Below are 24,299 nucleotides of genomic sequence, written 5' to 3' on the forward strand. Positions count from 1 at the left end.
CAAGAGACAATGGAATGCACCTCCAGGGGTGAAATCAGTCTGCTGCATTAGCAGCACTAAAGTGTCCTCCCCGGGGCGCAAGCCTGGACAGTGTGTATGGAGATCCTAGGCTGCGCAGACGACAAGACACCCTCCCACCTCACTGATATGGTCCAAAGGAAAGCAGAGCAATATGTTTGGGACCAGCTTGGCTGCAGGAGTTTCCAGAAGGAGGCGTACAAGGTGCCATCCAACCGTCTTATGGACTCTTCTCTGGATTTGTGTAGGACTTACTCCTTAGCCTTTTCTTCTTCCGGAGTTATCCTGCAAGGCAGTGGAGGCTGAAGACTAACATAACAATGATATATAGCCGCCTTCCTCCTTAGTGCTAGGATGTTTGGGGACCAGAGTTCTGAAAGCAGGAATGCAACAAAGGCCCTGGAACAGAGCAGCAGGCAGATGCATAAGTGAGAGGTGCTCAAGCACCCCCTTTGCATGCTTGTTCCCAGGGTCCAGTTGCAGAGGGGGAAAGAATGCTCCATTGAGCCCTACGCTGATCCTCTCCTGAGGGCACACATGTGCAAAGGTGAAGGTGGATTGCGCCTAGTTCGTAAACAAGTAAAATAATGCTGGCCCTTCAATCCAGAGGTTGGGATCCAGCGACATTAGGGATCTCTTAGGGAGCCATAAAAGGTAAAGGGACCCCTGACCATCAGGTCCAGTCGCGGATGACTCTGGGATTACAGCGCTCATCTCGCTTTACTGACCGAGGGAGCCAGCGTTTGTCTGCAGACAGCTTCCGGGTCATGCGGCCAGCATGACTAAGCCGTTTCTGGCGAACCAGAGCAATGCACGGAAATGCCGTTTACCTTCCTGCTGTAGTGGTACCTATTTATCTACTTGCACTTTGACGTGCTTTTGAACTGCTAGGTTGGCAGGAGCTGGGACCGAGCAACAGGAGCTCACCCTGTCGTGGGGAATCAAATTGCCAACCTTCTGATCGGCAAGCCCTAGGCTCTGTGGTTTAGACCATAGCGCCACCCGCGTCCCACCTTAGGGAGCCATAAGGTCACTCAAATGGCCACATGTTGGACTACCCTCCCAAGTCTAGCATTGCAGCCGAAATATAATTAATTTCTCTGCCCACTGTGGACATCTTGCTGTGATGAGCAACCCGTGGTTGTTGTTTTTCTCTTAAACCCTCTACTCTTGCTCTGTTGTTAATGATTGCATTCTTTCACTTTATGCCCTTCAGTGATCCTCAAGAATGTTCTGTATCTCCTGTCCCACTTCTGTTTTTTAAAAGAAGAAATCTGTGGAAACTAAGGTTAATACTAAGACTCAGTGTGACATGGGTGCTTCTTAATAGCCAACTGGGACTTCAGCTGTGCAGCAAACAACCACTAAACATTAACCAAAGGATTTGGGAAAGGGTGTCTTTATAGGGATGGGCCCATCTGTCTACACTGAACAAACATGAAGAAATATCTTGCGATGGAAGAGCTGAAGGAAAGAGGAGAGAGCATTATTTTCCAGAGGTTTAGATCTCACCACTGGGAACAAACTTAAGGAAAGGAAATCTGTCCAAACAGAGTTCTGATTTAAAGGTACCATGATGTTAAAGGGACACAGCTTAAAAAACAACAACGGGGGGCCCTATCAACCAACTTTGCTCCACTGTGCAACTGTAAATTCAGGCACTGCTGGCAGTAAGGAAGTAATCCTTGCGGGCCAAATACTCAACAATGTCTGCTTGCATCACTGCTTGTTTTAATCAGTCATTTTCAAGGGCTGGTTCTGCATTCGTTCAGCTTTGATGTGCATGCAGTATTTTATCAACTTAAGTTGTACAATAGGTATACACCCTTTCCCGGACACAGATAACTCCGCCAGTGTCATTCATGCATTGGTAATGACTGGCCAAATGCAGTGCGTTCTGTGTAGGGCTTCCCTTGAGACTCGCCTGGAAGCTGCAGCTCCTGCAGAACGTTGCAGACAGGTTGCTGCATGGAGTACTTGGAAGCACACATATTAGACCTGTGCTGAAGGAACTGCACCGGCTGCCAATTTGCTACTGGGCCATTTCAAGTCCTTGCTACTAATATATAAAGGCCAGAACAACTCAGGACCAGGTTACTTAAAGAACCACCTGCCCCTGTATGGACCTGGGAGATCACTTAGATCAGGCTTCCTCCAGATGTTTTTGGCCTACAACTCCCATGATCTCTAGCTAGCAGGACCAGTGGCCAGGGATGATGGGAATTGTAGTCTCAAAACATCTGGAGGGCCGAGTTTGAGGAAGCCTGACTTAGATCATCTGGGGAAATTCTACTAGCAGCAAAGAACCCTACAGAATGGGCATTTTTTGTAGTTGCCTCTGTACTGTAGAATGCCCACCTCTCAGCCACATGGAAAGCATTATCCGCCAGTTTGCTTCAGATGTCTTGAAAAGACATATCCTTTTGCCCAGGCTTTCTCTGACCCATAAGAATGGACCCTGTTATTATTAGATTTCTGGGTTGTTGTTGTTTTAAATTATACTGTTTCACTGGAATTATCCCCTGTTATTACCATTTTGCCAAAGAGCTGTGTGTCAATGGCCAGCAAGGAGATGATATTGCACATTTGCACGGTGAGTTTCACAATTGGCCTTGCACTGAATTATTAGAAATGGAACAGGAAAATCAACCAGGAGACCAACTAAGTTTGTCATTGTCACCAAACTTGATCTCTAAGGTGCTCCTGGAAGGAATTTTTTAAATTTTGTTTCGACTACGTCAGACTAACACGGCTACCTACCTGTAACTAGGAAAATCAACATTTGGTTTCAGCTAGGATGAATAGGACTCCCAATAACCAGCTCACCTGATCATCCAGAGGAAGCTCACAGAAGGCTGGGATGTACTTGGCCCACTCCACTAGCACTAGCAACTGCTGCTTCATGGACTCGCAGACGTCTGCAATATTTGCGATCTTCTTCCCTCTGATATCGCCATTGATCACTGAAATTGGTGACGATGATATCTGCAGGGGGGAGAAAGAAGTTTCACCTAACATTGCTCAGAGGGAGAGGGAGAGGTAAGCTCTATAGGAAGCTGCACAAAGAACAACAAAAATCAAAATCTGTGTGAGAAATTTATGTGAGAAACTGAAACACCTTTCTTTATGTTTTTTGCTGTAGAATTGCAAAGGCTCTTGCCCTCTAAGGTCAATTCCGTTCTCCATCAAATACCATGATCCACAAACAAGCTAGGTTTTAGATTTCCTCTCCTCCATCTCCCTATTTCTTCAAAATACTCTGCTAGCTAGCCTTGTGGCCAGCAAATAAGAGATGGAAAGGTGGAAGCCATGGCCTGCATGGCCAATGATGACAGGTGGTTGGAGTTGAAGTCTAGCAATATCTGGAAGGTCACACCCCTGCTCTAATGCTAAACCCATTTAAACCGAAATGCTGCTGCATTAATCTGTTTGGGATTTGGCTCCGGTTGCAACATCTTAAAGCCGAATGCTCTTGGAGAACTTCTAGATGGTCCTAAAAGGAAGTTCACACAGAAATGTTTCTCAGTTGATGAGCACAGCACAGCATCCAGTGATTGTGCGTGTCTGTTTGTGAAATGGCTGCTGAAGATTGCAGACAGAGCCTGCATACCATTTGTTTGCATCACTGAAACACAATGCTTCCCGAAAGACGCAGTTCACATTCAGCGGGGAACCAACTGAGCCATAACTGCTCCAGGGATGAGCTATAAAGTCATGCACATGATGTACAGATCTGCTTTTATGATGGGAACCAGAAGTGCAATTCAAGTTCTAGAGCTTTGGGCTATGCTTCCTCCCTGTCGGGTGCCTTCCGATCCTGGCTACGTAGTCCTGAGCAGCAAATATCCAGATACGAGCCAATATAGTTCAGTGTTTAGAGTAGGGGTGGGTAGAATTCACGACTGCACAATCTGCTTTGGTTTTCCCTAGAGCCCCAAGAGCCACCAGTCAGTGAAAGAAAGGAGGGAGTTGAGTGACAGAGGAAGTACTTGCAAAGTGGCCATCAGGGGAGTGTGAACATGCATCTCATGACAAGTACATTAAAAAGCGCTGAGCATCAATCTCAGTGAAGAAGAATGCCCTTTTTAAATGTGTCTGTTTGCAACAAAGTCCCTCATCAGTATCTGCCCAGTTTGGGGGGCCTTTCCCAGAGTTCACATTTTCGGTGCAGTCAATGCACAGTTGTCATTTGTTTCACACGAGCTAAGCACCTTCCTTCCCTTGAGGCGGCACTTCTGCTACATTTTCTCCGACTCCTCAGGGCAGCATTTTGCACCTAGGAAGCTGCTGACAGCATATGCGATGCTATGACAGAGGTGGAAAACGTGGTTGTACGAGTACTGTCTTGATCTGTTGGGTATTCCCTCTGTCATCTGCAATCCATCAGACTGGAAGCTGTCCAGCTAGAGACTAAACCAGGGTTCCCAAACTAAGGCCCGGGGGGCCGGATGCGGCCCAATCGCCTTCTAAATCCGGCCCGCGGATGGTCCAGGAATCAGCATGTTTTTACATGAGTAGAATGTGTCCTTTTATTTAAAATGCACCTCTGGGTTATTTGTGGGGCCTGCCTGATGTTTTTACATGAGTAGAATGTGTGCTTTTATTTGAAATGCATCTCTGGGTTATTTGTGGGGCATAGGAATTGGTTCATATATTTTTTCTTCTTCAAAATATAGTCCGGCCCCCCCACAAGGTCTGAGGAACAGTAGACAGGCCCCCTGCTGAAAACGTTTGCTGACCCCTGGACTAAACCATGCAACTCAATGCTTGTTTATTAAGAAGTAGACTCAACTGCAGGCATAGGCAAACTCGGCCCTCCAGATGTTTTGGGACTACAATTCCCATCCTCCCTGACCACTGGTCCTGTTAGATAGGGATCATGGGAGTTGTAGTCCCAAAACATCTGGAGGGCCGAGTTTGCCTATGCCTGCTCAACTGTATGCAGTGGTCATGTAGTTGGTGTTGTGCTAACCAGGATATTTGGGTGTCTTCTAGTTTATCCTGTATTTCTTGTGTTGTCATAGGTTTGTTATTTTTATAAGTGTCTATTAGGCTATATAAGCCTTTGGTCTGCCAGGTTTTTATCTGGAGGTTTTGTGCTGCATGGTGGAATACCCCCCCCCACACACACACTTATTAAATAAAACAGAAACATTGTCACCCCACCCCACCCTCCCCCCCATCTACTTTCCTTCCCCTCTCCTCACCAATGTCTCAACATATGAAATTGATTTGTAGAAATGCTAAGAGAGACATTGCACATATCTTTGTAAACCAAGAAAACCCTTAATAAAAATTTATTTATTTTTTTAAAAAACCCTGTATGCAGTGGTGCTTATTCCCAAATAAATGTATACAGTACTGCAGCACAAGAGGCTTATGATGCCTGAAAGTGGCTTTCAATTTACAGGTGTCTGTTGAAGAGACCACAGGCTCCTCCAGACAAACTCCTTATTCAGCATTCATCCAGATTTGCTTGCACAAAGCTTACATCAGGCTTCCTCAAACTCAGCCCTCCAGATGTTTTGAGAATACAATTCCCATCATCCCTGGCCACTGGTCCTGCTAGCTAGGGATCCTGGGAGTTGTAAGTCAAAAACATCTGGAGGGCCGAGTTTGAGGAAGCCTGGGCTTACATGGTGACTAGACTACATCTGGTCTTTATAGAGCACTCATTCCAATTGGTTTATGGGGAGGTTACTGTATATAACAATGAGCATTCATCCTGATTTGCTTGTAGGGTGTTTTTACAGGTGAAACTCGGAAAATTAGAATATCGTTGAAAAGTGCATTTATTTCAGTAATGCAACTTATTATTTTTTCTTTTTCTTTTAATTTTTACAAATGCTTTCTTTTGGAAATTCCACAGTAATAAAACAAATAGTTACAAAAATACAAAAATAAACATTGCTATTACATTTCATTAATTACATTCCATTTATAATTGACTCGCCTAACGACAAATAATTACAATTACAATAAATAAAGGCTTGACATATCTTGCTTTGCATGTCATGCATCTAGCTCATATATTGGTTTCACCTTTTAAGTTGCGTTACTGAAATAAATGCACTTTCCGACGATATTCTAATTTTCCGAGTTTCACTTGTACATCTTCCCATTAATCATTCATTCATGCCACAGTTTACCATGCATTTCCACTCCACTTTTCCAACCGAGAAATTTTTTGAAAGCAGGTTGGTTGTGCCAGGACATCAGAGCCCTTTAATCCACTTTAACTGTGTGAAACTAACATCTGGGTACCAATATGTGTTTGAACCCGTCCCACAAAATACTGGTGGTCTGGAGGGCACCCTCGAGCTGGAAAGGAAACGAAAATGATGATTATTTCGCTACATTCTAAAATAAAAGACATACCTGTTGTGAGAGAACTTCTGCTTGCAGTAAAACGTTAATGGATGGCAAGCTGCTGTCTTCATAGCTGGATCTCCGAGTACTGATTCGGTCGCGTTCGTTCTGTACAGCTGCAAAACCAAAACAATTTTTTAAAAAAACGATCCCAAAAATGAAAACGCAAAAGACAGGGCAAGAAGCTGTCATCACTTCATATACTTTTGTCATTGCTTATATACAACATAATAACATTTTAATACAACACAATAACAACATGGGATAGCTCAATTGGTAGAGCATAAGATTCTTCATCTCAGGGTTGACTCCCACATTAAGCAAAAGATTCCTGCATTGCAGAGGGTTGGACTAGATGATCCTCTTGGTCCCTTCCAACTCTACAATTCTATGATTCTAGATTTTAAATTCTGTAGTTTGGAAAAGAGCAAAGGAAACGCAGGGGTGATGGTGGTAATACCACCATCTGCTTTACCCCAAGAATTTAAAGTGGGTAAAAGTAAAAGAAAGAATGGAATATATGTATGGAACATCCATGCATGTCCTTATTCTAAGGAAGTAAACGCAATGGGAATTGTCTTCAGATATTTGAGTTCTTTAGCTCTCTCCACACTACACGCAATTTTATAAACTTCTGCCATCTCCACGCTAAGGTCACTTCCATGCCATGCATTTAATGCACAAGGTTCCCAACCAAAGAATCATGGGAACCATAGTTTACTCCTCCCAGAGCTACATCGGACCCTGCCCCTTAAGAAACTACAGTTCCCAGGATTCTTTGGGGAAAGCCATGTGCTTTAAATGTGGATGTGACCATAGTCGGCTTTCTTTCCTAAATCAATAAATTCCAAGCACTACTTCCTTTGTAAGTGTTCCAAAATGTTTTGATCACTTTAAATGTACCAGGGAACTGGGTTCTAGGACCTCGCAAGACACGTAGTCCACTTGCGACTTCCTGGGAGGTTAGCCAAGTTTGCCGAGTCATGGAGTTGCCTAGACTATCACCTATGATAACTCCACGATTAATGGAGATATCAAACAATATCTGATTGTTACTATTACACTTGTGCCTCTCCAGATTTATTTCCTAGTCCTATCATTTTGCTTGATAATAAGGCTATAATGAGCCTGTGCTGAAATGAAAAACCCTGCAGTCAGCGGCTGTTAACAGAGGCACCCAAGGTTACGCCATGCGTTATCGGGATCCACGCAGCTCTGTCACGGCATGATGTATTCTGAATGTTTACTCAGTATTTAGCTGGTCACAGACCTAATGTAACTTCTATTGAATATTAACAGGCAAATTCAAGTTGAGTAGGCACTCTAGAGAGAAAAGAGAAAATTCCTCTGTCCTCTGCACAAACCACAGAAATGCTCGAGTCCACTGATGCAACTATAATAACTAACGTTGTGGAAGGAACATGAATCTCCAGGGTTTGGGGTTAATGACATTAGTCTGTTGCAGCAAAAGTGACAAGAGAGTCTCCTGGCACCTTTAAGAAAAGACAGATTTATTCCAGGCTGGGGGCCAATCTAAAGCACAAAAACCGTGCCAAAACAAAGCACCTTGTGGCTTATGAAAGAACTAACGTATTTATTATGGTGTAAGCTTTTGCAAGACAGACACCTTTATCAGGTGCGTTTGGGCCAGAATCATAACCAAATAAAAAGAGCCCTGTTGGGGCAGACCGAAGACTAACTAGTTCAGCATCCTGTTTCTTGTACTGGGCAAACAAATGTCTTTGGTGAGGCCACAAGAAGGACATGTGAGGAACACCAGTCTCCTACTATGCCCCCCCCAATGGTTGGCAGGAAGAAGCATCTTCCTTTTAAAGCATGGGTAGGCAAACTAAGGCCCGGGGGCCGGATCCGGCCCAATCGCCTTCTAAATCCGGCCCGCGGATGGTCCGGGAATCAGAGTGTTTTTACATGAGCAGAATGTGTCCTTTTATTTAAAATGCATCTCTGGGTGATTTGTGGGGCATAGGTATTCGTTCATTCCCCCCCCCCCAAAAAATAATAGTCCGGCCCCCCACAAGATCTGAGGGACAGTGGATCGGCCCCCTGCTGAGAAAGTTTGCTGACCCCTGTTTTAAAGCATCTAAGATGGACTTCATTGCAATTTGTGGGAGCAAATTCTACATCTGAGCTATGCACTGTGTGAAGAAGTAGTTCTTTCTTCCATTCCTAATCTTGAATACGTTGTGAACCGCGCTGTGATCTTCGGATGAAGGGCAGTATTAAAAATTTAATAAATAATGAAAAATTATACTTGAAACTTTTTATATACCAGTAAGGTAAAGGGACCCCTGACCATTAGGTCCAGTCATAACCGACTCTGGGGTTGTGCGCTCATCTCGCATTATTGGCTGAGGGAGCCGGCGTACAGCTTCCAGGTCATGTGGCCAGCATGACAAAGCCGCTTCTGGTGAACCAGAGCAGCACACGGAAACGCCGTTTACCTTCCCGCTGTAGCGGTTCCTATTTATCTACTTGCACTTTGACGTGCTTTCGAACTGCTAGGTTGGCAGGAGCTGGGACCGAGCAACGGGAGCTCACCCCGTCACAGGGATTCGAACCGCCGACCTTCTGATCAGCAAGCCCTAGGCTCAGTGGTTTAACACACAGCGCCACCTGGGTCCCTTATATACCAGTAGTTGATATCAAATGTTCAGACCACTTCATCTGCACCATGTTAGTAATTTCCACAATAGTCCATTTCCTCTTGAGAATCAAGTTGATATATATCCCCAAATATTGCATGCTCCCCACCCCACATCCTCAGAAGTTGGCAAAGGCTGAAACAGTGATTTGGGGAGCTTCTATTGGAATTGCATAACAATCCCTTCAGGTGTGAACTGGCATGGATGTTATTGTCTCAGTTGGTTTGGAGGCTCAGTTTGTAATATGCCGGATGATGGTTGTGAGCAGGGAAATAGGTTTCCCTACCCCTGAAAAAAAACTATTCATTTGCTGATCAATAGTTGTTGAATAGGTCAAATGCTAGTGTAGCATCAGGGAGAAAAAAAATGCTCTCTTGCCTTCCGATTTAGTTGAAAACTGAGCAGCAAATGGGCTGAGAACACTTGGTGCTGCAGCACTGCAGAAGTTAAGCAGGTGTGGGACTGCAAAGATGTGCAGGGAAAGGAGAACTACTGCAATGCTCTCTATGTGGGGCTACCTTTGAAGGTGACCCAGAAACTGCAATTAATCCAGAATGCGGCAGCTAGACTAGTGACTGGGAATGGCCACCAGGACCACATAACACTGGTCCCGAGAGATCTACACTGGCTCCCAGTACATTTCCGAGCACAATTCAAAGTGTTGGTGCTGACCTTTAAAGCCCTAAATGGCCTCGGTCCTGTATACCTGAAGGAGCCTCTCCACCCCCATCCTTCAGCCCGGACACTGAGATCCAGCACCGAGGGCCTTTTGGCAGTTCCCTCATTGCGAGAAGTGAGGTTGCAGGGAACCAGACAGAGGGCCTTCTCGGTAGTGGCACCCGCCCTGTGGAACGCCCTCGCAGCAGATGTCAAGGCAATAAGCAACTATTTTACTTTTAGAAGACAACTGTTTAGGGAAGTTTTTAATGTTTGATGCTGTATTGTTTTTAATATCCGGTTGGAAGCTGCCCAGAGTGGCTGGGGAAACCCACCCAGATGGGCGGGGTATAAATAAATTATTATTATTATTATTACTACTACTACTACTACTACATGGCTAGTTTACAGACTACGCTGCCTATTGGGCACAATAAGAAGGAAGCTGCAGTCAGCGACACACAAAGAAACCTCACCTTCTTTCTTCATTCCTGCTCGAAAACATTTCTTTAGCCTGCAGTACCGACATTGGTTTCTTTTGTCCTTGTCTACAACACACTGCCTGTTAAACCTGGCAGGAGGGGTGGAGAGAGGAAGGAGATAGAATCATGAGTTTAAAAGGGATATTAATCAGAGACTTAAGAGGGTGAGTTGAATAAGGCGCTATAATCGCCCCAAGTACCGATCAGCACCCCAAGGAATGAATAAGCTGGAAAATGATAGTAACTCTGGGCTCATCTACACTTTGGCTTGAACTGAATTTTGATCATAAGGTACTCTATACTGATTAATTCCCCTGGAGCCAAGAACTCTTCTCATTGTTCCGTGGCTGTGCCTTGCTAAAATCAGCTATTGCGTGCCCAGCCACACTAACAGCAAAAAGGGAGGGATAAAATAAATGGACAAGACAACCATCTGGGATTCTAAATGGCCATAACTTTATTGATTTCAGATGTAGGAAGTCTTGGCATAGGCACTGGGTGTGTATCCCTCTCAACTCCCCCCCCCCGGCTGGGTCTGAGACATGACAGGGTCTATTTGGGGGTGGATCCATTGCAAAACACAGGTTTAAGTGGATGGGCCCCAAACGCTGAGGGAAGCTCTATGGCCCACTAGCCCTATGCAACTGGCTTTTTGGATACAGGTAAGTAGCCGTGTTGGTCTGAGTCGAAGCAAAATAAAAAAATTCCTTCAGTAGCACCTTCAGATAGGTATCTGAAGAAGTGTGCATGCACACGAAAGCTCATACCAAAATAAAAACTTAGTTGGTCTTTAAGGTGCTACTGAAGGAAATTTTTTATTTGGCTTTTTGGACAGAGACTTCCCTCCAGACCCCTCTAACGGGGTACCCTGTTATCGTCGCCACAGGCAAGAAAGGGAAGTGCAGGGGAAATTCCTTCCTGGCCCTGAATAGGAAGACCGTCAAGAGACCAGAGCAAAGCCCTCCTAGCTGAAAAGGAATTGGTTAAAGCACCAAACAACTGGAATGAAGGGAGGGAGAAGGGTGGGTGACGCTCCCAGCCGACTGGATGAGGAGGGCAGGGTCGGCCAGGAATTATAGTTGCCGAGCACACCTGAGTGAAGCCTGCGTCCCTCAGGTTTGTTCATCAAGCCATGCCCCCCCCCCCCAGGCCGCCACAGATTGGCTCATTTGAATCAGCAGGTTTGGCGGGAACCCGTGAGCCTCCAATGGCGGCCGAGGGAGATGTGCTGCACTCAAAATGGTGCATCGGCATCCGAGCAGCCGGGCCACAAGCACCGGTCATCGAGGAGGTACAGTAAGCGGCCATTACCCGCTGAATCAGATCTTATCATGTGTGCAAAAAACCTGAGAGAATTTCCTGCTCCAACGCATGAAACTTACTAGACCTAGTGTTACCAGGACTAAGGAGTCACCCAGACTTCTGCTTTCCCTGCTGCTTTCCCCCTGGGGAAATCTGCTGTTTATCAATGAATCGGATTAACTGAATTGAAATATACTCTGAGTCGAAGGTGAATTTCATGCTTTATATTCAGCTTGTAGTAGCAAAGGAGAAGAAGAGAAGAATGGCTCTTTTCCCCAAACGTCTGCTTATATACATTATTTACACAATGGGCCTTGCGTGATTGGCTACTTCAGGGCTGCACCTGTAGGCCAATCAGGTTGCAGGTTCACTTTTGCCAGCAGCCTGATTGGCTGCTTCTGCAGGCCAATCAGGTTGCTGTTTCACTTCCACCTGGAGCTGGATTGGGTGGCTCCTGCGAACCAATCAGACTGCTGCATTTTGGGTCCTATTGATCTAGGATTCAGCTCAGTACATAACACCCCTCCCCTCTAAGTTCCAGTCCTGCCCGGGAGGTTGCATTCATAGTCCTCAAGGTCTGCTAGCCGCCTACGTGTGCGTTGCGGCCTGGGGTGTTCCTTGGTCCGGGGTTCTGGTTCTGGCTTGTGTTCCGAGGCTGCTGGCTGTGACAGGACTGTTTGGTCTGGCGCAACCGGCCCGCTTGGCCACGGCTCTGGTTCAGGTGTCCTTCCCACCTCAGGGGTTCCCTCTGTGTCTACTGGTTCTGCTTCCCCTGCCCACCCTTCTTGATCTATGGGCCTCACTGCCCCGCTGTCCCCTTGACAGGTAATAAGAAGAGAGAAGTGGGGATTAAAGGACAGAGGGGGGAACTGGTCATGAACACCAGCAATTAAGGCTGCAGTGCTGCATCCACACATACTGACAGGTCTGTGCTTTACTGTCAGGTCGCTTTTTTTGCCCTGACACTTTACCTGTGAAAACTTGCTCTTTAACACTGAATCGGAACAAATGACAATTCGAGTTTCTGTAGATTTTTGTCTGCTCCAGTTCAGCAGTAGAGAGTGTGTTTTCACAGGGAAGGCGCAATGGCAAAACAACAACAACACTACAACATGGTGCTTTAAAGCGCCTAGAAACACAACACAAAAAGAAGTCTGGATGAGCCCTTTTTTCCAAGGAAACGTGTGGGGTTGCTCTGTCTCTTGCCTTCCAGTTCCCTGGTGCACTTTTAGATAAGTTCTCGTTCCCTAGGTTATAACCTGTCAACCCAAGCTGGGCTGTCTCACATCGCGGCCCCCACCTTCCCCCCTTTACCTGCAGGAATACATGTGATTCTTTCTGACGCTTCTCCTGAAAAACCCTTTGCAGCCGTCACAGCTGGAGGCCCCATAGTGTTTCCCTGTTGCACGATCTCCGCAAATGGCACACAACGCACTGGCCCCGATGCTGTTGGACGCATTGAGGTTTGCTGCATCAGAAGGGGAGGTGTCTGTTCAAAGGGGAGACAGGGAGGGCAACTGTGAAACAATTGGGAACGGGTTCAGATAGAAGCAGGAAATTACAAGGGCAGGGGCTCTCCGGAGGTTTGGAAGTACTACTTCCAGCAGCCTCAAGCAGTGGGACCTTAATTCAGGCTGGGTATAATTGTGCAAAGGAATTGCCACAAAGCATTGACCCTACAAAACATTATTATCCCAACAGGGCAGGCGGTTCAGGCTGACAGAGCAACTTGCCTTGGGCTGCTTGATGAGCTCCGGCAGAGGTGACATCTTAATCCAAGTTCAATCTTTGCAGCCCGCTTTTCCTTCCAAAGGGAAGCCCATAGCATACCAAAATAAATACAACAATACCAAAAATCAATACGATAATATCAGGCAGCAAACCGAACGAAAAGCAATGCTGTAACAACGCATAAATAAAATTTCAATTCAGTATCTATGGCAGTGGTTCTCAAACTTTTTTTCCCCCTCTGGGCCACACTTTCAGAATAAAAATTTGCTTGCGCCACACCAAATTTTTTATTGATGAGAAGAAATACATTGGAAAACAAAAAGAATCAACTCCTAGCAGCGCTTGATTTATAACACAGAACGCAACTACTTTATAATGTGATCGTGGGACATCCAGAAAGTATAAAGCAATGCAGCTACGTAAGAACATGAATCATTCTCAAAATATAATATCGTCTTGACTCTTCCTGCCGCAAATGCCATCCTCTCCTGCCACACCCTTTGAGAACCACTGATCTATGGGAACAAATCAAGGAATCAGATCAATTGAATCCCTGCAATATGGACGTTTCATATTAATCCTCTTATCCTTGCCTCTGTCGTTCTTCCCTTCCCCTAATTGTCCCTCTCACTGTCAAAACCTATGACTGTAAGGTCCTTGGGGCAGGGCCCTTTTATTTTTATTCAACACTGAAAAACACCACGTACACTGATGGCGCTAGATCAGGCATCCCCAAACTTCGGCCCTCCAGATGTTTTGGACTCCAATTCCCATCTTCCCCGACCACTGGTCCTGTTAGCTATGGATCATGGGAGTTGTAGGCCAAAACATCTGGAGGGCCGCAGTTTGGGGGTGCCTGCGCTAGATACACATGAGTGCCAATACTCCCAATAATGCACTCCTTCTGGGACCAATACTTCTCACTAGCTTTGAGTTGGCAGTTCCATTATGATGGCTAACCCAACACTCACTCCCTTCTGTACAGATTTGTTATGGCATATTGGGCTCTTCCAGAAGATTCAAAACCCATTCATTTCCCCTTGACTACTGTACTTGAGCTCCTGCTGACCTAGTATCAATAGGTTGTGATGACATCCCTGTGGCATGGAAAGGGGAGGCAGCCTTTGTTGCTCGTGTGTGTGTGTATGGGGGGGGTATTTGACTGTCTCCCCACCCACAACAGCTCATGCAATTTTACACCTGTTTCCCAATAAGCATCAGGATGGTGAAGATGCAATTGAAGATGGCAGGCAACAGAGGAAGTTAGGGAGGGTTTAGCTGGCAAAACTGAAATCCTGATACAGTAGCTGCAGCTCTCTGATTGTTACAAAATAAATACTGTAGCGAGCTCCATAACATCTGAACTCTTTAATCTAGAAATTAAACAACTGCACCAAGTAATCTAATACAGTAATGCAGTACTGGTACCTTTACCTTTTTACCAGGAAAATACAGAAAGATAAAGGGGTTTGTATAATAAATCACAACATTTCCTCTATTTCCAAAACAGTACCCCACAACACAAACACGCGCAGCTTTGTGCCATTTTATTGTTTTGCTAGAAGATAATGCATGTTGTACTTATTTGTATGAAAGATAGTATTTAAAAATATGATATCTAAATGTTAAATAAACATGTCTTCTAGGTGATAGGAAGCTGCACGTTTTGAAATTAAAGTTTCTTACAATCTCACCACTCTATGGCAATCTATGGGGAAAGCTATGTCTTCATGTATTGCATAACAACCAGGGTCCTTATTTTTATCCGGCAAACATTCCAGGGGTCAAAACTGGCTCTGAAATGGTTCAAATGACTTCTGTTACTGGACCATTTCTGACAGGGAAGCAAGCTTGAGAGGGCCACAAAACTAACTTCTCGCCTGAACAGCAGCTTTGTACAGTTTGAGAGCTTGCTGCCATAACAATATCATTTGCCCATTATGATGCGTTGTATGAATCAGTTGAGATACTTGGTACTGTGGCAATTCACCCGCCCCCCCCCAAAGAAACCCCTTCTCTCAAAGAATTTACAACGAGGCTTAGTTTTCTAGCCTGAAAGAGGTTAAGATATGAGCTATTTGCTGATGGGAAGTTTTCAGGCTTCTGCCGGATAAGTTAAGCCAGGAAAAGACAGACTTCAGTCTAGTGGGACTTAGAGCCCCCCGAGTAGTCCCTGAGCAAAGGATTTGTTTTAAGTACTGGAACTAAGCTGACCTCACACAAAAACCCATTCCTAGTTACCCCAAGCTTTGTTCATCCCAGCAGCCTAATTTAGAGTGTGTGCATCATTTTGTTGTTGTTACAATTGGGACTCACTGACAGAAATTCTCGCCAACCTGCTGCAAACTACCCGGAGATCTACTTGCGGATCCCGATATATCTTCTGCCCACCCTGACAGAAAACCATTTCTGAAGCATGTTGGGAGCCGCTTTCCTCAAGGCTTGGGTCTTGATCCAGCCTTGCTAGCTTGATCAGAGAGCTGTATTATTCTTTACATTTCTATGATGTTTCACAAGATGCCTGCTGTCACTCCTCCAGTCTTCCTTACAAAGTCTAGTGAAACATGTCTTGTTGTAGTGGCACATGGAGCAGGTAGAACATCCCCAGAAGATTTAAGATTTAACCCTGCAGGGGGTTGGACTAGATGACCCGCAGGATCCCTTCCAACTCTACAATTCTATGTTTCGCTTATTCTACGATACAAGAGCAGATGGTCCCCAAAGCAATGGAGAGGGAGCAGCATCTGCATGTGTCAGGAAGAAAAGGAGGCCTATTCATTTTCACCCTAATTCCTAATTCCAGCCTGCAATGAATCTGAACAGCACTTGCAGCCGTTGCTGTTGTGATTGGAAACTGTCTTAATCTTGTTTTAGAGTTCCAACACACTCAAACAGGCATGCGCGCTTCTCTTTGTGCATCTAATGAAGTGGATCTCAGTCCTCAAAAGTTTATGTCACAGTAAATCTGCTTGTCGATGTCACAAGGTACTTTGTTACTTCTAATTACATCAGTTTCCTGGGGGTGGGGAATCCACATACCGGTAAATGAGAGTGATGGCAGCCAGATCAGTGGGGGTGGGGGGTGGGTAAAAAATAACTAGAATCAAGTTCACTTCTGAAAGAAAGTTCAGAAACGAACAAGTGCTGTTGGTCAGTTGGTGCATCACTGCGAGAAAGAGAGTGTTTGTGCCGCACTGCTTTCCTATTCTTAAAAACACACACAACAATTTCATAGCTGTAATGATGATAATGGCTCCATGGTGGGTGGAGGTCTGTGGGTGAGGAGAGGACTGATTTCCTTACCGTAGCCACCTTGCAAAAGCGGCCTCTGACAGTCACATCCAAATGGCAAAATGTATTTTGGAGAAACCTGCAAAAGTTTAACCAGAGACCATGCTCTTGTGCTTCATGCTTCCTGGGGGTGGGAAATGAACATACGTAATAGAAGCTCACTGTATGACTGCTTTTAGTTGTCTGAAAAGCTAGTCTGCACACAGTCCTGAAAACACAGTTTTTTCCTTACTCATCTCTACAGATGAACAAGTCAGTCAAGTTCAGTTTCTCTCACTTTTTGCAAATTGTTTCCCCCCCCCAAAACTCCTGTACACATTTCTCCCAATACACCCACCTTTGCAATAATTTTTCCACAACGTAATGCATTTTAGTATGGTATTTTAACTAATACTATATACGCTTTCATCTTATATATGCAATTCTGTACAAACAGAGGACTGCATCTCAAAATACAAAAAAGTGTGAATTTCACAGGATGTTTTTTGGTGTTCATGCAAATTAGGTAGGTTTGCCAAAACCAAGTTTCTCCCCCATCCTTACTGGTTGCAATATGACAATAACAGCAAGGGTTAGGAATACAGAATTTTGGAAAATAAAAGAATGTTGAAAGTTAGGAGCAATATTAGCGATAAAGGATTGAGTGTTGATAGAGAGGGATCATGATTTGCAGTAGCAACTGTTTAAAGAACGAGCATGGCACCTATTCCACAACCTTCAGTTATATCTACAGAAGCATAGGACAAGAAGAGAAAATTTAGTATTTAATTTAAAAGAGAGTGCAAAGCTCTGTTGTTGTTTTTAAAAGAATGGATTGGATACATTGGAATTTTGCTAGGATTGCATAATTTATCATGCAGCAGCTGTCTCAGCTGGGTTTTAGAAGGAGCATTTAGAAATGGCTAAGACATCCAAACTAAGAAAACTCTGTTGGTTATCGATGAGCGGAAACTGCAGGACAGTAATTTTCTATGAAACATAAAAATACGTCGTTTGTATCTGAGCCTTTAAAATACGTTGTAAACCGCTTGGAGTGATACACAGCGGTACCTCGGGTTACAGACGCTTCAGGTTACAGACGCTTCAGGTTATAGACTCCGCTAACCCAGAAATAGTACCTTGGGTTAAGAACTTTGCTTCAGGATGAGAACAGAAATCACGCGGTGGCGGCGGCAGCAGGAGGCCCCATTAGCTGAAGTGGTACCTCAGGTTAAGAACAGTTTCAGGTTAAGAACAGACCTCCAGAACGAATTAAGCTCTTAACCCAAGGTACCACTGTATATGATATTGTCTAAGTAAGTAAGTACTATGAGAAACTTCCTGACCAGCAGACGTGCTTGGCAGTGAAACAGCCTCAGGCAGTGGTGTGTTCTCTGTTTAATCAGAGGCTAGACGGACACCTGTCAGGAACACCATAGTTGCATCCTGCATTGTAGTTCTTGCACTGAATGGGGGTTTGCCTTAATGAGCTCTGTGGTCCCTTTCAACTCTGATCCTGCAACTGGGGTGGGGAACAAATAGGAAGTGCGAGGACTCAAGATCCCAGTCAGTGGATAGGCAGGGCTGGCACAGGGAGTCTGCCACCCACCCAGGGCCGGATTTAGGTTTGATGAGGCCCTCAGCTACTGAAGGTAATGGGGCCCTTTATATGCCCAGCTGTCCTTTGTCAGCAACAAATTGTCGTGGTTTTTTGTGTTGAATATATGCTACATGGTAATTTATGGACCTAATAGGTATCTAAAGCCATTTGCACATAACAAATAGGAGCCTACAGGACATAAAACGCTGTTGCTGTATGCAGGTTGTATTTTATTTGTTTTTTATCTTATATTTTGGAACTGTACATCCAGTTGTTTTTCCCCTTTAAATTTTTGTGGGGCCCCCAAGAGAGTGGGGCCCTAAGCTATAGCTTGATTAGCTTATACAGTAATACCTCGGGTTACGAACGCGATCCGTTCCGGATCGCAGTTCGTAACCCAAATAGTTCGTAACCCGAACGCGATGGGCGCCGCCATTTTGCGCATGCGCAGATCGCGCGATCGCGCGGCGAAAACAATTCCGGGTTTGCGCAGTTCGTAACCCGAACTGTTCGCAAACCGAGGTGGTCGTAACCCAAGGTACGACTATATGTAAATCTGGCACTGCACCCACCCACTTCCTCCTCTTTTTCTCCTCCACTAACAACAATGCTCCTTCTCTCCCCCCTCTCTTTTTCTCTCCCTCCCTCCACCCCCAGCTTTCTTCTCCTTCTCCTTTAACACAGGTGTGAAGAACCCACGACCTTTCAGGCTCTGCTGAACTACAACTCCCATCATCCCAGGCCATTCGTCATGCTGGCTGGGGCTGATGGGCGTTGGAGTCCAGCAAGCTCTGGAGGGGCCCAGGTACATTTCAAGTATTTATATTCCACCACCAGAAGTAAAAATAAAAGAAAAAATCTGTGATAATATTTCCACCTTCCCAGTGTTAAGGCAACCAAAAAACAAAACAAAAAACAGACTAGGCAAATATTCAGTGCCCGCACTATAGAGACTTGTACCCGTATTCAGAGAATTGGTGTTGTGCTTATTAAATAATGACAAGTGCAAAGTATGACACCCTTTCTCCTTGTAAAATCACTCAATGAAGACCTAATTAAGAAAGTTTGAGTAGAGAAGATATCTTTCTGAATTTCAGAATTAATGTAAGGCATGCTTCTGAATTACACTAAGATTAGCCATTAGCCTGTTGTTCAGAAAATCCAGGGGTAAACGTGCCAAAACACAAATCTTTGATCTTGTGAACAAAAACAAATCCCCAAACGTTTGAGGAGTGGAATAAGCTAATGGCTCCTGTGGGCTAAAGCAGCTGAAGGAAGCAGAAATGTCAGGCTGCAGTACTTCTTCATTCCTTGCTATAAAACATGCTGAAGCTGTTTGCAGTTTGAAAAGCTGCAAGGCTATTATTTTGGCCTCACAGTCTATGCACACACTGGCATAAGGCAGGATGTCGTTTTCCACTGCGAAATGTGCGCCTGAAAAGGCTACATACACACTTGGCAAGGTAATCCAGGAATTTGTAAGGTATCTTATGCATCTGATCCGTAAGGAAGGAAGTTGCATCAGCAAGTTCTTCCCGATTCCAAATCCTATTTTTTCTTAGAATTTAAACCTCTTAGTTTGGTTCCTATACTCCAGAGCAATGACCTAGCTCTCTACTTTGTTCCCCTCCCTTATATGCGCACCATCCATGCCAACCTTCTGGGGTTCTTTCTATGCCTTCCTCTGACAGATATGTCGTGTGAGAGAAAACCTGTAATACTCTCTTAAGATTTCTACGCCGCACCCATCCCTGGAAAAGTCACACGGTTCAAGCTAAGCGGAGCACTGGTCAAACAAAATCTTGCCATAAACAGGCAGGGAGGTTGGAGCCTGGAGAAGAGCCTCTGCCGACAGGGAAGGTTTTCCTTGGGACAACAAGGAAACTGACATGCAACAAAGCCCCCACACCATCTGGCCGCCGCTGCCGTTTTGCAAATGCGCCTCTGAAGGTCAGCTGTCCCTCGCCCAAACTTTAATGGAGAAGAGCAAAGTTCCGAGCAGGACTTACCGTTGCCTATTGCCAAGACTTGCATGTTCTCAAACTCCAGAGTCGTGTATGCCGGGTCTAAAGCCGCACTATAATCTGCCATCTCCATGTCTATCAGGGCTTTGGAAAGGCGCATTATCATCAGCAAACACAGGCCAGATTGCAGTGATTCTGCAGCCAGAGGTTATTGGCCCCTCAACCTCTCCAACTGATTTTGCCGGCGTCCCCTATCTGTTGGCCTTTATTTCAAATATTTCTCTGAAAGGATCTGCTGAGCTTCAAGGCCTATACAACCCAGAGGGGTGGAGGCAGGAGGCAAGGGGGGTTAATCTTTAATCATTTCACTAGTGTGGACTGCCCTGTTCAGCTTCTTCTGTCTTCCTCTCTCACTTCAATTTTGTTTATTGTTTTTTATTAGTCAGCGGCACAATGCCGAGGATTTCAGGTTTGAGACAGGTGCAATAGGTATGCAAGTGATCTATGCCAAACTTTCTCAGGGTCTTCTGTACCTCATGCCCAGCTGTTAGGATTACCCAGTGCTATTTTTCTAGAAAAAGAGGTGCCAGAACTCACCATGAACACCTCCCCTGCTCTTTTATAATGGCACCTCTACCTGAGAGGGCTGGGGGGGAAAGCCCAGGGATTAGCTTACTTGTAGTTAAAGTGCCAAAGAATTGGACGAACGGATCTGGAATATAAAAAAGTGCCGATTTCTCTATTCCTAGCTTGCTGCCATTTCACCAATCTAACTCTCCTCTCACGCCCTGTTGCCTCTCTGTTTGGTGAAGGTCGGCAGAATTGTAATTCCTGCTCTGTCATACACGGGACTTTCGTTTTACTTCCCTATAAACAGATGATTTACAGGCTACGACTTCACTGTAAACAACTCCCACCCCATGGCATTTTCCTACCACACATCTTTCAGGGCCAGGCGAGCAAATGCCAAAGTGGGCCTTCGCCATATTCCATCATGTGATGATACCTTTTCCCCTCTGCCATTTTCCTGATTGAAATTCCACCCACTCCTCTCAACCCAACTGCTAATAGCCTTGGCAGGTATAGTACAAACACCTGTACTTTTACTCTAACCAATTAACAGCTGATTCAGATTCCAGTAAATATGCACAGAAGTTGAGTTGTCTACATGTGGCCATGTGTTTTCTATCATGCAGGGAAAGACAGGTTTTGAGTATTGGGGTGGCGGGGGGGGGGAGGCAGGTTATGCAAAAACAACAACAACCAACAACCTAGAAAGCCCATGCAGTGTTGTCTCTAGACTATTGGACTAGGATGATCTGGGTGCAAATAATTGTTTTGTAATGTTACCTATCTGCACCATTGCTCACTTCATAAGCATAATAAAAAAATTCCTTCAGTAGCACCTTAAAGACCAACTAAGTTTTTATTTTGGTATGAGCTTTCATGTGCATGCACACTTCTTCAGATACAGTGAAATGGAAGTTTCCAGGCACTTATGTAGAGAAGGGGTGGGGAGGGGTGGGGATGGGGAGGGGATGGGGATGGGAAGCATAATCACTGCATTGATCATGAAAAGCAAATGAATAAGACCCTTTGGCTGTTTGGCTTGATCACTATCAAACCATGAACCTCTTCTGCAATTGTACCAAAAGTAGCCTTTACAGACCCTCTAAGTGTCCCTGTTTTAGAGAAGCCGTCTTGGCTTCTGATTTGATTCCGGAATGTCCCGCTTTTCCTTAAAGCCCATTACCCTCCATAGAGGGTAATGGGGATTGCGGAAGAGCTTAAAGAAATCTGGGAGGGGGTGGGCTGTAGTTCAGGCTGAGTCATGGGGGCGTGTAGCTGTATTTGATTGACAGGCTGACCTTACTTAAGCCCAGTTACTTTCGTTTCTAGCCCACTCTCGAATAGCCTTTGAATCTCCCACCCGCCTGCCACTTTCTATAGGCCTTAGCCTGACATTGCTTTGCCTTTCCAGGGGTCGCCTGTATTCAGGGGCCCAGTAGGAATTTTGCCACTTGGCTGATTGGCTGTTGCCATTTGGTTTTTGCCTACTGCTTAGCAAATTGTCACAACTTGTTAGGTTGGCCGTTAGGCTTTGGTTAATAAATTGGTTATAAGAGGGGCCTGGCTTTAAATTGCCTACCCCCCTATTTTGCTCCTCATAGAAGTATTCCGTTAAAGGAATCCTGGGGCTCAGGGACTCTAGTCACATACCCGCCAGGTGGGGATGATGGGCAATTACAGAGCCGAGCCTTGGGGAACATTCCGGAGTCGAAGGGAGAGTGTCTGTTGAACAGTACCTCCACTCCCTTGGGGTGTTTACTTGACTTACCTACCCATAGGTAAGTCGGAGCTGGTCCTGACCCAAAGGGGGTCAGATGGAATGGTCCTGTCCCAAATGGGTCAGATGGAATTGGTCCTGCCCCAAGCGGGGCAGATGGAATGGTCCTGACCCAACATGGGTCAGACGGAAATGGTCCTGTCCCTTAGAGAGGACAGATGGATTAACCAAAGCCTAAGCCAACACTCAGAATAAAATCGTATTTTAAAGTTGTGGCCAAAACAATGCCAAAAACCCAAACCTAAAATAATGTGTGAGTTGTGAGTTATTTAGGGGGGATTTCTGGGAGCTTCGTCACGCAAAAGTAAAGGTAAAGGGACCCCTGACCATTAGGTCCAGTCGCGGACGACTCTGGGGTTGTGGCGCTCATCTCGCTTTATAGGCCGAGGGAGCTGGCATACAGCTTCCAGGTCATGTGGCCAGCATGACTAAGCCGCTTCTGGCGAAACCAGAGCAGCGCACAGAAATGCTGTTTACCTTCCCGCTGGAGCGGTACCTATTTATCTACTTGCACTTTGACGTGCTTTTGAACTGCTAGGTTGGCAGGAGCAGGGACCGAGCAACGGGAGCTCACCTCGTCGTGGGGATTCGAACAGCCGACCTTCTGATCAGCAAGCCCTAGGCTCTGTGGTTTAACCCACAGCGCCACCCGCGTCCCTCTGCTTTTCCTTAGGATGTCCCTATTTTCATTGAAGAAATGTTGGAGGGTATAAAGTTATCCAACCCCCGAGCCGTCTGAAGGCAAACCTGTATAGGGAAGGGTTGTGTTTTTTTTATGTTTAATGTTTTATTATGTTTTTATATATGTTGGAAGCCACCCAGAGTGGCTGGGACAACTCAGTAAGATGTGTGGGGTATAAATAGTAATACGTATTATCATTATGGAATGGGACGTCCCTATTTTCATCGGAGAAATGTTGGAAGGTATGTCCTTATGCTCCATTTAATATTTGTGGATATTATGCTGCCTATGCATCATTAATTTGACATTCAAGTGCTTATCCCTGCATTTGGGGCAGAATCAATAACTACTAGACTTGTACATGTTCTTTCTCTGACTCATAAGATGAGACCCTCTTTTACATTTTTGGATCTTCTACATTTATGCTTTATTTGCTTTTATGTGTTTTTATACTGTTTTTTCTGGTTTTAGGTTGTGCTTTTTAAAATATGTTAATTATTATGGGATGGATTTAACTAAGTGATGCCACTAGGACGTCCACTAGTGCAACAGGATTCCTCTTGCACTGACGGAGCAATCTCCTTAGCACTACGTTAAATTCCTATCATATTGTTTGTTTTTTAGACCGTACACCATGTAGAGATGTTGTCCTACCCCCCACCCAATAATAATTAAGTGGTATAAATGATTTTAAATAAATAAAATCTTCTCTCGGAGTCTGCACCACTCAAATCAATCTACCGCACTTTCCCATGTATCAGACAAGGTTTGTTTCCTTAAAAATCATGCAAAAAAGTGGGGGGGGGGTCATCTTATACATGGGTAGTACATAGGGTAGACGTTTGATTGGTTGCTGCCACAGCTGTCAGCAACTATTATGCATGTTATTGGTTGCTGCGTCAATGGGTGGTGTTCATTGGCCGATGCTGTGGCAGTTGGTCAGGCGATTGGCGAGAGGACAGATGGGAGGCGGATTTTGCGATGTGTGCGGGTGAGTGATTTTCGGCATCCCTCCCCCCCCAAAAAGCTCAGCAACCCTCGGTAATCCCCCCCCAAAAGCTCAACAACTTGCTGTTTCCCATCTCCCTCTATTTTCTGAAATTTCAGTCCCCCAAAATAGTCTTCTACATGGGGGCGTCTTATAGATGGAAAAGTACAGTGCATATATTTTAGTTAGAGCTATCCAAAGTCCCATTAAAGGCATTCACAGTTTC

General features: G+C 45.1%; 1 protein-coding gene across 2 annotated transcripts in view; it reads right to left on the bottom strand.

Annotated features, from left to right (window-relative positions):
- HNF4A (hepatocyte nuclear factor 4 alpha) overlaps nucleotides 1-24,299 on the bottom strand; it is a 72,425-nt gene that overhangs the window by 15,762 nt on the left and 32,364 nt on the right. Inside the window, exons 1-5 of one of the 2 annotated variants that reach the window (XM_035121411.2) lie at nucleotides 20,102-21,280; nucleotides 12,806-12,980; nucleotides 10,184-10,278; nucleotides 6,397-6,503; nucleotides 2,845-3,003 (exon numbers count right to left, since the gene is read on the bottom strand). In XM_035121411.2, coding sequence (XP_034977302.1) covers nucleotides 2,845-3,003; nucleotides 6,397-6,503; nucleotides 10,184-10,278; nucleotides 12,806-12,980; nucleotides 20,102-20,222 — 657 coding nt within the window. In that variant the 5' untranslated portion in view covers nucleotides 20,223-21,280. Of the gene's footprint in view, nucleotides 1-2,844; nucleotides 3,004-6,396; nucleotides 6,504-10,183; nucleotides 10,279-12,805; nucleotides 12,981-20,101; nucleotides 21,281-24,299 lie in introns of those variants that run through there. The other variant, XM_035121412.2, reaches the window with a different exon arrangement.

This window comes from Zootoca vivipara, chromosome 7 (genome assembly GCF_963506605.1).
Source record: "Zootoca vivipara chromosome 7, rZooViv1.1, whole genome shotgun sequence".
Classification (NCBI taxonomy): domain Eukaryota; kingdom Metazoa; phylum Chordata; class Lepidosauria; order Squamata; family Lacertidae; genus Zootoca; species Zootoca vivipara.